Source organism: Propithecus coquereli, unplaced genomic scaffold, assembly GCF_000956105.1.
Source record: "Propithecus coquereli isolate 6110/MARCELLA unplaced genomic scaffold, Pcoq_1.0 Scaffold3, whole genome shotgun sequence".
Classification (NCBI taxonomy): Eukaryota; Metazoa; Chordata; class Mammalia; order Primates; family Indriidae; genus Propithecus; species Propithecus coquereli.
This window is the reverse complement of record NW_012148618.1, coordinates 9600857-9615806: the sequence shown is the minus strand read 5'-3', so window position 1 is coordinate 9615806 and position 14950 is coordinate 9600857. Positions and strand designations below refer to the sequence as shown.

At 38.1% G+C, this 14950-nt stretch overlaps 1 protein-coding gene across 1 annotated transcript in view; it reads right to left on the bottom strand.

Moving 5' to 3' along the window:
- Positions 1 to 11328: 11328 nt before the first annotated feature.
- Positions 11329 to 14950, bottom strand: part of SPRED1 (sprouty-related, EVH1 domain containing 1) — a 99405-nt gene continuing 95783 nt past the window's right edge. Inside the window, exon 7 of the mRNA XM_012649535.1 lies at positions 11329 to 12270. Within this exon, the coding sequence (XP_012504989.1) occupies positions 11620 to 12270 (651 nt within the window). The 3' untranslated portion in view covers positions 11329 to 11619. The remainder of the gene's footprint in view (positions 12271 to 14950) is intronic.

Genomic DNA, 14950 nt, shown 5'->3' with positions numbered 1-14950 from the left:
CGGGCAAAGCTCAGCGAAATTCAGGTTGTCCTCCTCCATCTTGTAGCTACACATGACCAGCTACCCACGACCTCCAAGATCTCTGCAGTGGGGCAGAAGGGACACAGGCACACTGGTTCTTAGCCACATTGCCCCAAATGTGACACATGTCACCACACCTTAAACTACATTGGCCAGAAGTCATCATGTGGCCTCAACCTGTCCCCAGGGGAAGCTCGGAGATGTAGAGAAGCACATGGAGAACGGAAAGCACTAGCAAGCTCTGCCTCAATCAGGTTGTCAGTTAGCCCTTTGATTCTTTCCATTCCCTGGCAAAGACTCTCCCCTTGACTGGTGTCAGGCTCCTCTGAGGCCTCTTTTGGACGAGACCCCAAACCTGTGCTCTGTCCTTGGTCATTTTATCCAGTTTTAGCAAGAATCCTGCTGTGACATTTCAGTGAAAATCCCCCATCCTTGGTATCTGATCAAATTCCTCATATCCCACCCTCGATATCTTCTCTCTGGCCTGCCTTCAGCAAGGATTCTGTCAAGTTGGTTTAGCCAGAATCCCCCTTACTTCTGATATTTCCTTTTAGTAATTTTCCATCCCCTGTCCCCCACCCTACTCGTTGGCAATAAATCCCACCTTGTCCTTGTATTCAGAGTTGAGCCCTATCTCTCTTCCCTACTGCGAAACCCCCATTGCTAGAGTCCTTACACTTATCGCCACAGTCCTGAATAAAATCTGCCTTACCATTTTAACGAGCATCAGAATACTGTATTTTTTAACACCATACAAAGAACACACTCAACCCATTCCCAAGGGAGACAACCTAAAGTACCATCTTGTTGTCGTATCCGGCTTTACGTCCTGCATCTGTGTGTTTCTGTTGAGATAGGGTTCTTCTCCAGGGATTTACAAACAGTCAACTTACTTGCTTGTTCCTCCAACACATCCAAAATACATTGCTGAGGCAAGAGTAGAATAACTGCCATAAAAATTCTCACTCAAAAAGAGAAACAATAATAGCTACAAAGCAATTAATAGTCCACAGTGATTCTAAAATCCCACTCAGTAGACACCAGGAAAGTCTCCTACCCTAAAAGTGGGAAAGAATCCTTGATTAGCCCCTGATTTTCTGCTGAGAAAAATTCCCTTGTTCATGGCTCTCTGTGGCCCAGTGCTCTGGCCTTCAGGGAGGTGTATTAGTTTTCCATTCTAAAGCATCACAGTTCTAAAGCACCACAGTTCTAGAGGCTAAAGTTTGAAATTAGAATCATTGGGCTGAAATCAAGGTGTCAGGAGAGCTATGCTCCCACTGGAGGCTCTGGGTGAGGGAGGACCTGTTCTTTGCTTCTTCCAGCTTCTGGTGGCTACTAGCATTCATTGGCTTGTGGCTACGTCCCTCCAATCTTCAAGGCCAGCATCTTCAAATCTTCCTGTGTTCTCTTTACATTGCCTTCTCCTGTGTGTGTTACCCACCCCTCCCCACACCCACCTCTTTCTTATAAGGATACATGTGATTATATTTAGGGTCCACCTGAATAACCTAGGATAATCTCTCAAAATTCTTGATCACACCTGCAAAGGCTGATTCTATAAGGTAACGTTTACAGGTTTCAGGAATTAGAACCTGTTATATTTGAAGGCCATTATTCAGCCTACCACAGGAGGCTATTCCTTTCTTATCATCCTAATAACTATATCTGAAGTGGGCCTTTGGAGGGTGCACAGCTTTCTCAGCTGCTTCTTGCTGGAGGAAGTTTAGTGTCCACAAGTGGTCTTATTGTCCTGCACATAATTTTCTCAGAGTTCTTGTTCTCGATTCTCTTTTCTTTTATAATTTTCTGAATCAGATGACTTCTTGGGAGACAAAAGTGAATTTGAAAATTATATAAAACTATTGCTAATAATAATTTATTCCTGGTTAAAAATACTATCATTCATTATTAAGTTTGCTTTTATTAAAAATTAAATGAGGAAAATGAATAGCCTAAGAAAAGCATCATTCATATACAAGAAAGTTATTTTTAAATGCTTAAGAGGAGATACTCTTTACTAAGATATACAGTTTAAACCTGTGTTATGTCATCAGAAGTAGAGATGACTTTCACCAATTGCAGACCAAACTACAGAAAGTATGAATAGGGCTAGCAGTTGCTAAGCACAATAAACTTAGTCCTGCTCCATTGCCAGGAAGCAAATAGAGGCCTTTCTGTTAGAACATAAGGCACTGCAGAAATGTGCTAGAGTCTCACCCTGACCTTCCAGTTAGTCATTTTCTTTCTAAAAATTTCAAAGCATAGAGTTAACATCTTTAGGTGACTTTGTTACTGATGAGAATCATGAGGCTAATCCCACAGACTGTCCTTTGAACATTTAGTATGACGAGTGTCATCTGTAGCTAAGAGAGGTCAGTGAGTATAAGAGAAAATGCAGAATGATAGAAAATGCCAAGGCAGAATTTGAAGGGGAAAAAAAGGAGACAATGCAGATTTGAGCAGAATTTGAAGAGAGAGAGAAAAAAGGAGACAATACAGATTTGAGCAAAAGCAATAAAGGAACAGAAATAAAGGCAGAGGAGAGACAAGGGATTTAAGGAAGGCACAAATGGAGGCAAACCCCACAGAGGCAGAATGGAAGCCAGGAAAGAGCAGGAGTCAGAAAGACCAGGGTTTGAATTTTAGCTCCCACAGTTAACTAAGAACACAGTTAGATTTCTTAATTTTTGTACACCCTCAGTTTCCTCATCTGTGAAATGGAAGTAATCGTACCTACTTCACAAAGTTATTGAGTAATTAAATCATGTATATGTGAATATATTCAACACAGTACCTGGTCCCTAACAGGCATACAATAAGCGCCAAGTTCTCTTTCCTCATTATCTTTGTACAAAGTACAAGTGGGAAGGAAAGGAACAGGATAAGAGAAATAACTGTCAAATTAAGAAAAAGAGTAATAATTCATCCTGAAACTATGATAATGGAAAAGACAAATATTCAGTGAACATAAGGTAATGAATCATTGTACAAATAAAAGCCCCTGGAGGTGAAAGAGTGGAAGCAGGAAGCGGTTACTGAAAGGTAGGCAAGAAATAACTGAACCTTGGACTGAGACAGTAACGGTACCCACGGTGAGAACTATTCAGAATTGAAATCTGTTTTTAACTTGAGTCTCTTGCTGATGGTCTGGATTTGAAACATGAGGCAACAAGATTAACTCTTTGAACAATTGGGTAAATTATGATCATTTCTTAAAATGAGGCATACTGGAAGTGGAGCAGGTTTAGAGGGGGAAATCGAGAGTTCTGTTTTGGTCTTAAGAGGACACCACAAGCACACATGTGACATTTAACTATGAGGATGGATGCAATCCCTTAAGAAGGGAGTATTGCCAGGAAGAAAGACTATTACTGCACCCTGAGGAATTTCAGCTTGCAGATTGGAAAGAGAAGAGAGAAGGAACCAGTGAGATAGGAGGAAACCAGGACCCTGTAGTGCCAAGGAAGCCGAGGGAAATGTGTCACAAGCTGCTCAGTGAGGTGAGGTCTAACGTACGTCCACCAGACTTAGAAACGTGGAGGTAGTGGGGGATTTTGTTGAGAGCATTTCAGAGAAATGCTTAGGACAAAGCCTGAATTAATATACCAGCCCAACGAGCCCAGAAACCAGTATTGGGGTTTCTAGTTTTAATAAAGGGCCACCTACCAGCCAGATCACGAAATTTCCCAGTTCAAAATCTTCCAGTGGACTTCTATCACTCTCAGATTAAAACCTGAACTCTTTACTTTACCATGACCTCTAAGTTCCCACACGATCTGGCACCTGCTGTCTTACCTCTCAAGTTTAGCCTCACCCAGCCTCTCCAGCCATACTAGCTTTTTGCTTTTCCTTCCACAAGCCAAGTTCCCTTCTATTCAGAGCCTTTGCGTGTGCTCTTCTTCAACCTGCATGGTCCTTTCCCACTTAATGTGCGTGGCCTCCGCTGACTACTGTATGTAAAACCATACCTCCCAACATCCATTAAGTAGTCAGCCTTGCCTGGAGATGCGACCTGTGAAAGGTGAAGAAATGTGTATCAGGTAGGCTATTTTTCATCTTGCTTTAGCAAAAAGTGAGTTGGAGAAAGCAACGAAAATCTTCTCAACATAGGCTCACCTGATTACAGGGCTACCGATTTACTTACAATGCTATTAGTAATAAGATGCCGAAGGTTTACGGTAGCGGACTCTTCTCTTTCACCCAAGCTCTCAGAAAACCACCACCACCACAACAAACAATAAGATAATAAACTTACAAAAAATAACGGGGTTGAGGAAAGGTGAATATGACAGTTTAAAGTTTATGGTTTTTGTAAGCTTGTACTCAGTATAGTAATTCAACTCAGTCTTCATCCCCTCGTTAGTCTTGGGTGCTGAACTGTTCTTTCATGCCTCCATCATTTAATTCCACAATCCCACCATAAACCATTTTTAAATTTTGTCTATCTGGGGAAATCTAAATCTGAAGATCACAACTTTTTATCATTATTTTGTTGCACATGAAGTACTTTTACCTTCTAATCATATTTAAAACACAGACCATCTCTCTTTTATTTATTTTTTTTTGAGACAGAGTCTCACTCTGTTACCCGGGCTAGCGTGAGTGCCGTGGCGTCAGCCTAGCTCACAGCAACCTCACACTCCTGGGCTCAAGCGATCCTCCTGCCTCAGCCTCCCGAGTAGCTGGGACTATAGGCATGCGCCACCATGCCTGGCTAATTTTTTCTATATATTTTTAGTTGTCCAATTAATTTCTATTTTTAGTAGACACGGGGTCTCGCTCTTGCTCAGGCTGATCTCGAACTCCTGAGCTCAAACAATCCGCCCGCCTCGGCCTCCCAGAGTGCTAGGATTATAGGCGTGAGCCACCGCGCCCGGCCTCTCTTTTAAAATAGAGGCATACAAGTGATTCATTCAATGCCTGCCTCCCAATGTTAGTAGTTTGGGATGACTTCCACTAGGACAGTGGCAGTGGGGAGCGAGGAGCATGGCTTTGAGAGATATTTAAAAACAGAACTGTAGGAAATTGAGAATGAATGGTTCTGAAAAGTACAGGAAAATGAAAAAATAAAGATGATGGGTCAGGTTTTCTGTTGCAAATTTCTTCTCTATGAATTCTTTCCCTTACAGATTTGGAGAAGGTGGAGACGTTACTCCCCGAACAGCAAAAAAAAAAAAAAAGGAAGAAGGAAAATATGGAGGGCACAAAAATGAAGTTTCTGTTTGACAAATAAAATCTACAAGATCTTCTGTGTCACAATATATTTTAAAGAAAAAAAAATTCCACATTTAAATTAGTATCTTACAATTTGGCAATACAAAATTAGGAAGTGATGGAAATGAAAGTTAAATAGGCCTACTTAAATTTTATCATCCAGATGTAATTACCTCGATCATTTCAATATTGAATGTTCTGGAATTCTTCCTGTCCTCCTTCCTTCCTAATTGCACATAACATCTTTGTTACTGTAAATTATGTCCAGATTAGCAGAATCAATAATTTTGAGGAAAGGGAGAATGCTAACCTCATCATTCCGACACATTGAAGAAGTAGCCCTGACAATACATGCAATTCTGGTTCCAAGGGCAGGCTTTGTGCAAAGACTGACATACAACTGTCTCACTGGGGGAGGGCAGGGAGAAGAGGACCATATACAAAGGACTCATTTGATTTGAGAGCATTGTTTTCTACTGCCTCAAGGGAAAGTATTGCTGCTGCTTTGGTGAAAAAGAATCCCCTGGGGAAATGCCACCAATTGAACAAAATGAACAATACCATACACTGGATTATGTACGTTTTTAGTGCTTCCCATTGGATCAGCTCACATTTGACGTACCTTGAAGCATTATCCCAGTTTTATTCTCCCAATTTTAAGGATTTCCCATGCCATAATGTGGATGGTACTCCACAACTTAGTAGAATGTACAGGGGGGCTCAGAGATAAAAAAAAAAGGACTAGGAATTAAGAAATTATTCCTTTATAAAATTACTCCAGGTTAAAATAACAAATAGAATTTGATTTTAACAGAATATGATTATTCTACGAAGAACATCTGTAACTCTTAGAAAGGCAAAACTGCATCAGGAACAAAAACATGAGCTTTGGAGTCAGACCAAATTTTGTTCAGATCCTGGTGGCTTTTAAGTGATCTTGGAAATTTTTAACTTCTTGAAGCTACTAAATATCTTGAAGATACTAAATATCTTCCTTAGTAAAATGAGGAGGATAATACTTATATTACAGAATTGAGGATTAAAAGTGATTACGTATAAAATACATTACATAACAAAAAGTGATGAAAGAAAACACCATTTCAACTATGATTGTTAAGACTTTTATTATGAATGTATTTTTTTGAACCATCATTTCAGATCTTGTTAAAACTGCAAAACTTAGAGCAGTTAATTTTAAAGGAATTGGCTATAGCTTTCATACTATTGATTTTTTTTCTTTAAGGAGCACTATGCGGATAGCATTATATTGATTGGCCAAGCAGGAACCCTAGTTTCAATTTCTCTGATGTAAAAACTGTTCTGCTAACTTGTGGGTATTAACCTGATGTGAAGAATATAAAGCAACTTTCTGAAAACCTGTAAATAAGCATATAAGACTGTATTTCATAATTCATGGTAAAGGTATAGTTATGTCTCGGTTTTTCAAATAAACACAACTATAATGTAGTAATCCAAAAGTTATTCTGGTATTGAGATACACTCTGATTTTTAATTAGAGTACTATCCTAATAGTTTTTCATTTAGGTTATTATTTTTGTTTATAATGCAAGTTAAGTGAAACTGTGAAACTGATTAGAATAAAAAAAATCAGTAGTAGTCTTGGGTTAAGCACTTGCCACATATCAATTAAAGTGTTTAATCCCAACTTAGCTGCAACATGTTACCAAACCAATAAATATAATGTATTAGGTAAAAGACTAAAAAAAAAAATCTGAATATAATCAAAGATGAATAAATAAGCCATTAATATGAACTATACATAAATTTGCAGTTAAAAAAATACCTTTAAAGAATGGAATGAAAAATTATGATCAAAAGCTTCTATTTTTTACGACTTTCTCAAGTATATCTTATGTGATATCTTGATATGCTCTAGAAGAGTAAGAAAAAGTCCTTTAATATTTCATGATAGGTTTAATTAGGTAATTCTGGGATGGGGTGGGGGGGAAGCCATTAAAACAAATTCTTATGATATCATCTGATATGTCCAATTACATGGGTATGATGTAACAAAAATGGTTACAAATTTATATATGCATATTTACAATATGTATTCAAAACTATCAAGCTAGTTAACTATATCTGAGGAGATACATCATGACATGAGTTAAACAGTTTTCATTGCTTATTAGAAAGAATGCAGTCAAGCTTTTAATGGAAATAATATACAAGTGAGGCACTTTTGAGATCAGGAATAGAAAGCAAATGACACTACACATTGGAAAGGTTCACAAAAATCTATGAGTATTTTTCATACAAAGGCTTTTCAACTAGATTATTCTTGAAAAATTTCAAAACTAACAATTTATGCAATTTAAGAAGCTTTCAGGAACAATGGCTAACATTTATCAGTGTACCAAAGCATATGAAAGTTTTGTAACCACCTGGCTGCTAGGCAAACAGTACCTTAATACCTTAAAGCCCTTTTGTTTTGTTTTTGGTTTGTATTAATTACCTCAGGTTGTGTTTCTTTTCTTAAACATTCTTTTTTTTTAATGTTTGACTCACTGTGAAACACCTTATGGTGCTATTATCATAATTTATAGTTTAATTTTTTTAGTGCAACAATAATCCAAATTTCTAGTGCTTTCTCTTATACTTAAAAATGTGATCATAGAGATCAAATCAAGAATGAGAATACTAAGTAAAGAATCTGTGTTTTCAGGTAACAAAAGTTTTCTAAGCTTCATGTAGAAAAATGTTACACTTGCTGAATGCACCTTTGGGCTACAACTAAAAATCCAATCTTAAACACATATTTCCAAGTGTAATCACAAAACCTACAGTAAATTTCAACAAGAGAAATATCCTTAAAGTTCTTTACCTTGCCCATCTAGAAGTACATATTTCCTGTACTCTGTAGACTTACGTGGATATTAAGAAACATCTCTGTGCCATTCAATTAAGGGAGAAGGGGAGAGGAAAAAGAAAAAGCCAGACTTACCCAAGATATCAGATGGCACTATACACATGAATTGAAAGTGCATTTGTATTATTTCAAAAGCTCATTTTAGGCACTGCTGAACAACCAATGAAAATAGGTAGTTTCGAGTCTTTCCCTTTAAATTTTACCCCTGCCCCATCATTATCTCAGAAACATACACACACTCTCTCTGAAATTCAAAATGAAATACAGGTGGTTATGGTTTTTTTGTTTTTTTTAATTCTCCCTGACTGGCAATGGGAGGAAAAATAAGAATACCATTTTGGTAATGGTTTTTCAGAGTTAAAGGAACTGGTTCTATAAATGTCTCACCACATCCATTAAGACTGATTGCCAGTCCCAAATATCAATAAATATTTTAAAACAGGATATGTAAGACAAAAGTCCTTGAAATCTTTCAGTGGGCCAATGAGATACATTAGGGAAAAGAATCATTTTAAAGTTCCTTTGAGATATTTCTTACTCCTGGTTTTGCTGGTAGGAGGTGGCCACCACTCAAATAGCCCTTTGGTGGTAAGTGATGATCCCTGTCAGATCCCTATTGCCATCTCGTGTTTCTGGTCTGGAAATCATCCAGTAGGTGGTGCTGAAGCTCCACATCGCATATTTCTTCACAAATCAAATAATTCCTCTTTTCAAGACAGAAGTATCATTACTCTGAAAAAAACGAGCTCATCAGAGCAAAGTTTTTCTTCTTATGCCATCTAGATGATTTCAACTTCAATATTTACTATTACTTAAGCAGTTTTGTTGAGCCATTTGCTTATGCTAAGATTAAAAACAAAGAAAAGTTTTAGAGGAAAAGCCAATTGGCAGGCAGTGCCAAATTTGTGGAGAGAATGAGAAAATCCTCCTGAATGTACCTACACACGTTTAAAAATCAGAGACTTAAACTACCCATTTGTTTTCACAAAGGAATTCTAATTCACTCAAGAGAAAATTTCCACACAGGGATTCAGGTAACAGTATATCACCAGTTAGTCTTCTAGACTGATTTGGAGACTGGGTGTTTTAACTATAAAGATCCAAGGTGAAATAAAAACCATTTCGTCACCATAGTTTTTAATGAAGAAACTTATTTAAAATTGTAAAGGAAAAAATGGGAATGGGACGGCAAAATCTTAGCAGCAAAGTGGTTAAACAAATTGAAAATATTAATGCACAAACATTAAAATATTAAAGCATATATGTCGCATATAAAATACAGTACAGAACCAGGAGTTGCACTATACTGATTAGTGCTTAACAGAAGAAATGATTAATTTGTTCTTCCCAGAAGTATATACACAGTTCACTTCCACAGCATTTTCCTATATAGCCAGCAAGTTATTTTCTTCAGTTATTCACACCTTGCTCAAACCTGAATTACAAACTCAGCACTTACAAATATCAAAATTCTTTCACGAGGAAAACCAATATTTCCATTTCACCAATAAAAACTAATTTTGAAAGTTAACAGTCTATTCTAGGAAACCAAGTTTAGCTGAAAACTTCAGGGATGAAGATCATCTGGTGTAGCAGCATTCAAATATACAAACAGTAAAAATAAGACTTAAAATCGCTGCTACAATGTCATGTTTTGGATTTAGTTCATCCAATTGATTTTTAGTACAAAACTAGAAATACCCTCTTCTTCATAACATCTATAGTTATCAATATATTTTTCTTCTTTTCAATGTGAAATAATACTTCAAGATGATCTATATACACAATGTTGTCAGTTCAAGCTGTCATATAAATATAAATGCTTTCTTAAAAAAAAGTATTTTACAGACAGTGTTATATACATTGTTCAGTTTGATCTGGCGCAAAAAGAAGAAAGGGAACACAGGCTTAAGTGTGATATATAAAAAGAATGATACATAAATGACATTTAAAAACCTGCATAGAAAATTAGCTTCCAATGGTAGTGTGATTTTAATTTTTATCACCTCTGAACCGTCAACTTCAAGCCATTAAAAAAAAAAAAAAAAAAAAAGGCACACTTCTCAACTTTATCCCTCTAAGGGAATGTTCTTAAAGAACCCTTTCCTTGGTTAGAGTTTTAATGTAACACTTACAAAAAAAAATGACCTCAAGGTACTTAAAACAGTTTGTCGGAACATTTATCCAACTATTTTGTAAATTAAACATCCAGTAATATAATGCTCTGCAAAAGAAATAAATTTATATGTACAAGGTATTTCACTCACAATGTTGGATTAAATACTTTCCTAGGACAGTTTAGCACACATTTTAACATAAAATAATTCTGCTTTTGGCCAGTTTAAATAAAAATAAAATGCAACTGAGAAAAGCTATCATTGCTATGTAAATAATAAGTACTGAGGATTAAGTTAAAAAAATTAGTAACACAGCTGAACATATTCTGGGTTAGCAGAATGATAAATGGAGATCTCAAGAGGAAACTTTTACAATAACTATCCAGTTACACTTTTCGCCTTGTAAAACATTTGTAAATGCAGTATGATTTTTTGAAGGAGGAAACTCTGAAAGAAAACAACTTGCTGGTTGAATACCACAAAAAACAAACAACTAAAAAACCTCACTTTTTTCTATGTTTACTCAGTCTCTCTTTATATAAAAATAAGTGTTACGTTCCCATCAGAACATTAGACAATTACATCTGTGCTTTAAAAAAAGTTGGTCACTCAAGGCTATTAGAATATTTTTAAGGACTTTAGATTATCAGAATGTACAGACATAACTCAATATAAATTGTAGCCAAAGAGAAATGAGGATGAAAATATCAAATCATTCACATGGAATAAAAACGTTAACTAGATGAGTTAAATATTCAAAATATATGGAATGTGACAGTAGACAGATGTATATCTACTTCAGAACTAGGAAGGGGAAGAAAAGTTTAATATGTAATAATTCGTACCTTACATTTAGTTAAATATAAACATTTGTTATTTATACATAAAACTGCTTTCAAAAAACAACTAATAAATGATTTAGTTGCACTTGTTTTACTTCTTATAATTTCCAAGTGTTAACTTTTCTTAGATTGAAATCAACTGTTCCCTAGTGCACTTTTATTTTTAGTTCTTGTCCTAATAAATTCAAACCTTTAAAAGTCCCATCACCTAAAGCATAAATATACAAAAATGCCAAAAAATTAATCCCTTTTAGTTGGATCATATTTTATGCTGACTTTTTATAGCCAATAACCAGAAATGGTTTCCTTCTGCAAATACTACAACCTGTAACAAAACATGCCATGCACTCAAGGGAAAAAGTTAGGCATGGCTAGCATTTGTGAAATGCCAAGAACTGACGAATTCTGCTTCCTCCACGTGTGGCCCCAATGATACCAGGCAAGATTCCATATTGCTTGCCAAAAGCTTCCACAAATCCAAGTTAGCTAATTCCTGGAAACAAAGATTTTAAGCTCATTTTGGCGCTGGATCATTTCATCCAGCAGCTTTATGTTTCCCACCACAGCAACCACACGCCTCGCCACAGCGATGGCACATTCTCAAAGGGACGTAGCAGCACATACATGGTACAATGAAAGACAAAGCTACCAGGGCTAACCATCGTAAGCAGAACTTGTCATCACTAGTGTCACATGAACAGGGATCAGAAAAATCTCCCTCTGAGTCTGACATACAATGATACAACATGCTCTCTGCACAGAGCATGCAACTAACTTGATATATGCATCTTTTAATAGGGTCTGGAGCATCCTGACATTTTCCCCTGCCATTTTCTTCATGATTAAACCTCTCCTGGCAGTAAACACAGCGAGAACGTTCACCATCCTCTTTTCTTCGTTTTGACTTCTTAAATTTTAATGAGGAAGGTTGTGCCTTAAATACCACAGAGTCTTTGAGTGAACTTAACTTAGTCTCATCCCCACAAGAGTACAGATAGTCTGATTTTTTACTGTCTGGTTTAGGGAAGTGAATACTGGAGTCAGTATCATCTCTCTCCAAGTCATTTTTCCACATATCAGGATGTCTGTAGTCTGCATAACGACGTATTAAGATATCTCGAGGGTTTATTCTGACAATCTCATCCTCATCTTGAAAGCTGACATGTCTGATTGATTTCAAAGGGACCTAAGGAAAGAAATGAAAACTGCAATAAGGACTATGATGGTTAATTTTGTGTGTCACCTTGGTGGGCCACAGGGCCCAGATATTTGTTCAAATATTATTTTGGATGTTTCTATGATGTGTTTTTTGGATGACATCAACATTTCAATTGGTGGACTATGGCCGAAAGCACAGTACATTCCGTGATGTGGGTGGACCTCAGTCGATCAATCAGGTGAAGGCCTTAACAGAACAAAGACTGATCTCCCCCTGAGCAAGAAGGAATTCTGCTAGCAGGCTGCCTTTGGAGATGGCAACTCTTTCCTGGGTCTCCAGCCAGCCTACCCTGCAGATTTTGGATTTGTATCTCCATTATCACAGGAACCAATTCCTTAGAATACTATAAAACTATCTATCTTACCTATCTACATATGTTCTGTTTCTCTGCAGAGCCTTCACAAATACAGATTTTGTTGCTAAGAAGTGGGTTGCCACCGTTACAAATATCTAAAAATGTGGAAGTGGCTTAGGAACTGGGTAATGGGTAGAGGCTGAGAGTTTTGAGATGCATGTTAGAATGAGCCTTGAGGAGACTGTTGGTAGAAATCTGAACTTTAAAGGTGTCTATGATATGGTCTCAGATGGAAATAAGGAACACGTATTGGACACTGGAAGAAAGGCGATCCCTGTTATAAAGTGGTAAAGAACTCAGCTAAGTTGTGTTCCAGTGCTTTTTGGAAGGTAGAACTTGTGAGTGATGAACCTGGATATTTAGCAGATTTTTCTAAGCAAAGTGTTGAACTGTGGCCTACTTTCTCTTTGCTGCCTACAGTAAAATTTGAGAAGAGAGAGAAAAATTGAAGAAGGAATAGTTAAGCAAAAAAGAACCAAACTTAAAGATTTGGAAAATTCTCAGTCTATCCAAATTGCAAAAAATGAGAAAGCATGTTCTAGAGCAGTGGTCCCCAATCATTTTGGCACCAAGGACCAGTTTCATAGTAGACAATTTTTCCACAGATGGGGTGGGATGAAGGGGGGGTGGTGGGGAGGTGGAGCTCAGGCAGTGATCCGAGTGAGCCACGGTGAGCAGCTGCAAATACAGTTGAAGCTGTGCTCGCTTGCCTGCCACTCACCTCCTGCTGTGTGGGCTGGTTTCTAAGTTTCATGGAAGACAATTTTTCCACAGATGGAGGGGCGGGAAGGCACAACTCTGCAGCCCAGTTCATAACAGGCCAGGGACTGCTGGTACTGGTCTGCAACCCCAGGGGTTGGGGACCTCAGTTCTAGAGAGAACACCTAGGTGTAGCCGGACAATCAAAAGATAACGTAAAATGGCCGGGCGCGGTGGCTCACGCCTGTAATCCTAGCACTTCGAGAGGCAGAGGGGGAAGGATCGCTTGAGCTCAGTAGTCCGAGACTAGCCTAGAAGATAGCAAAACGCTGTCTCTAGCACACAATTCTTAAAACCCTTAACTGGGCATGGTGGCTTGTGTCTGTAGTCCCAGCTACTCGGGAGGCTGCGGCAGGAGGATCGCTTGAGCCCAGGAGTTTGAGGTTACTGTGAGCTAGGCTGACGCCATGGCACTCTAGCCAGGGAAACAGAGCCAGACTCTGTCTCAAAAAAACAAAACAAAACAAAACAAAAAAACGTGAAATGCTGCGAACTTGGACTGAAGGAAACAGAGGAAGGACAAAATGAAGGAAGGGCCATCAGACTTCTAGAATTCTACAGGATGGGCCAAGGAAGCTATGTGGATGTGAACACATGTTATCCTGCAGAACAAGGCAAGAATGACCTGAAGGCAAGCTGTCTCCTCAATTCCAAAGAGTGGGCCCAACTCCTGAGTTTCAGTGGGCCAGAGCCTCAGGGGTGATGCTGACAACTAGGGCTGAGGGGCTGAGGCTACCATTCCAGTGGGCCCAGAGGACAGAGCATTAAGCCAAAGAGGATTATTCATAATCCTAAAATCTTAAAAAATCATAACATCTTTTTAAAGGCTTAAAATCCAATGGAATTTTCTCTGTTAGGTTTTGAAATTGTTTGGGACCCATAATACCTTTCTTCATTTAAATTTCTCACTTTTGAAAGCCTTTCCTACCACTGTATTTTGTAACCAATAACTTGTCTGGTTTCACATGTTCACAGCTAGGGAGGAAATCTTGCCTCGAGCTGAATCATACCCTAACTCCCACCCATACTTGATTAAGAGATGATATTTAGATGAGATTTGGGATTTAATTAATGATGAAGTAGGGTAAGACTCTGGGGCTACTGGGATGATGGTGAAATGTATTTTGCATGTGAGAAGGGCAGGAATTTTGCGGCCAGAGGGCAGAACGTTATGGGCTGAACTGGGTCCTCTTCAAATTCATATGTTGACGCCTAACCCCCAGTACCTCAGAATATGACTGTATTTGGAGATAGGGCCCTAAAAGAGATGACTAATGTGGCCCTTAGGGTAGACCTGAATCCAATCTGGCTGGTATTCTCATAAGAGGAAATTTGGACACAGAAAGACACCAGGGACGTATGTGCAGAGCAAAGGCCATGTGAGGACACGGTGAAAAGGTGGATATCTGCATGCCAAGTAGAAAGGCCCCAGAAGAATCAAACCTGCTGATACCTTGGATTTTGAACTTCCAGCCTCCAGAACTGTGAGAAAATAAATTTCTGTTCTTAAGCCACCCAATTTGTGGTACTTTG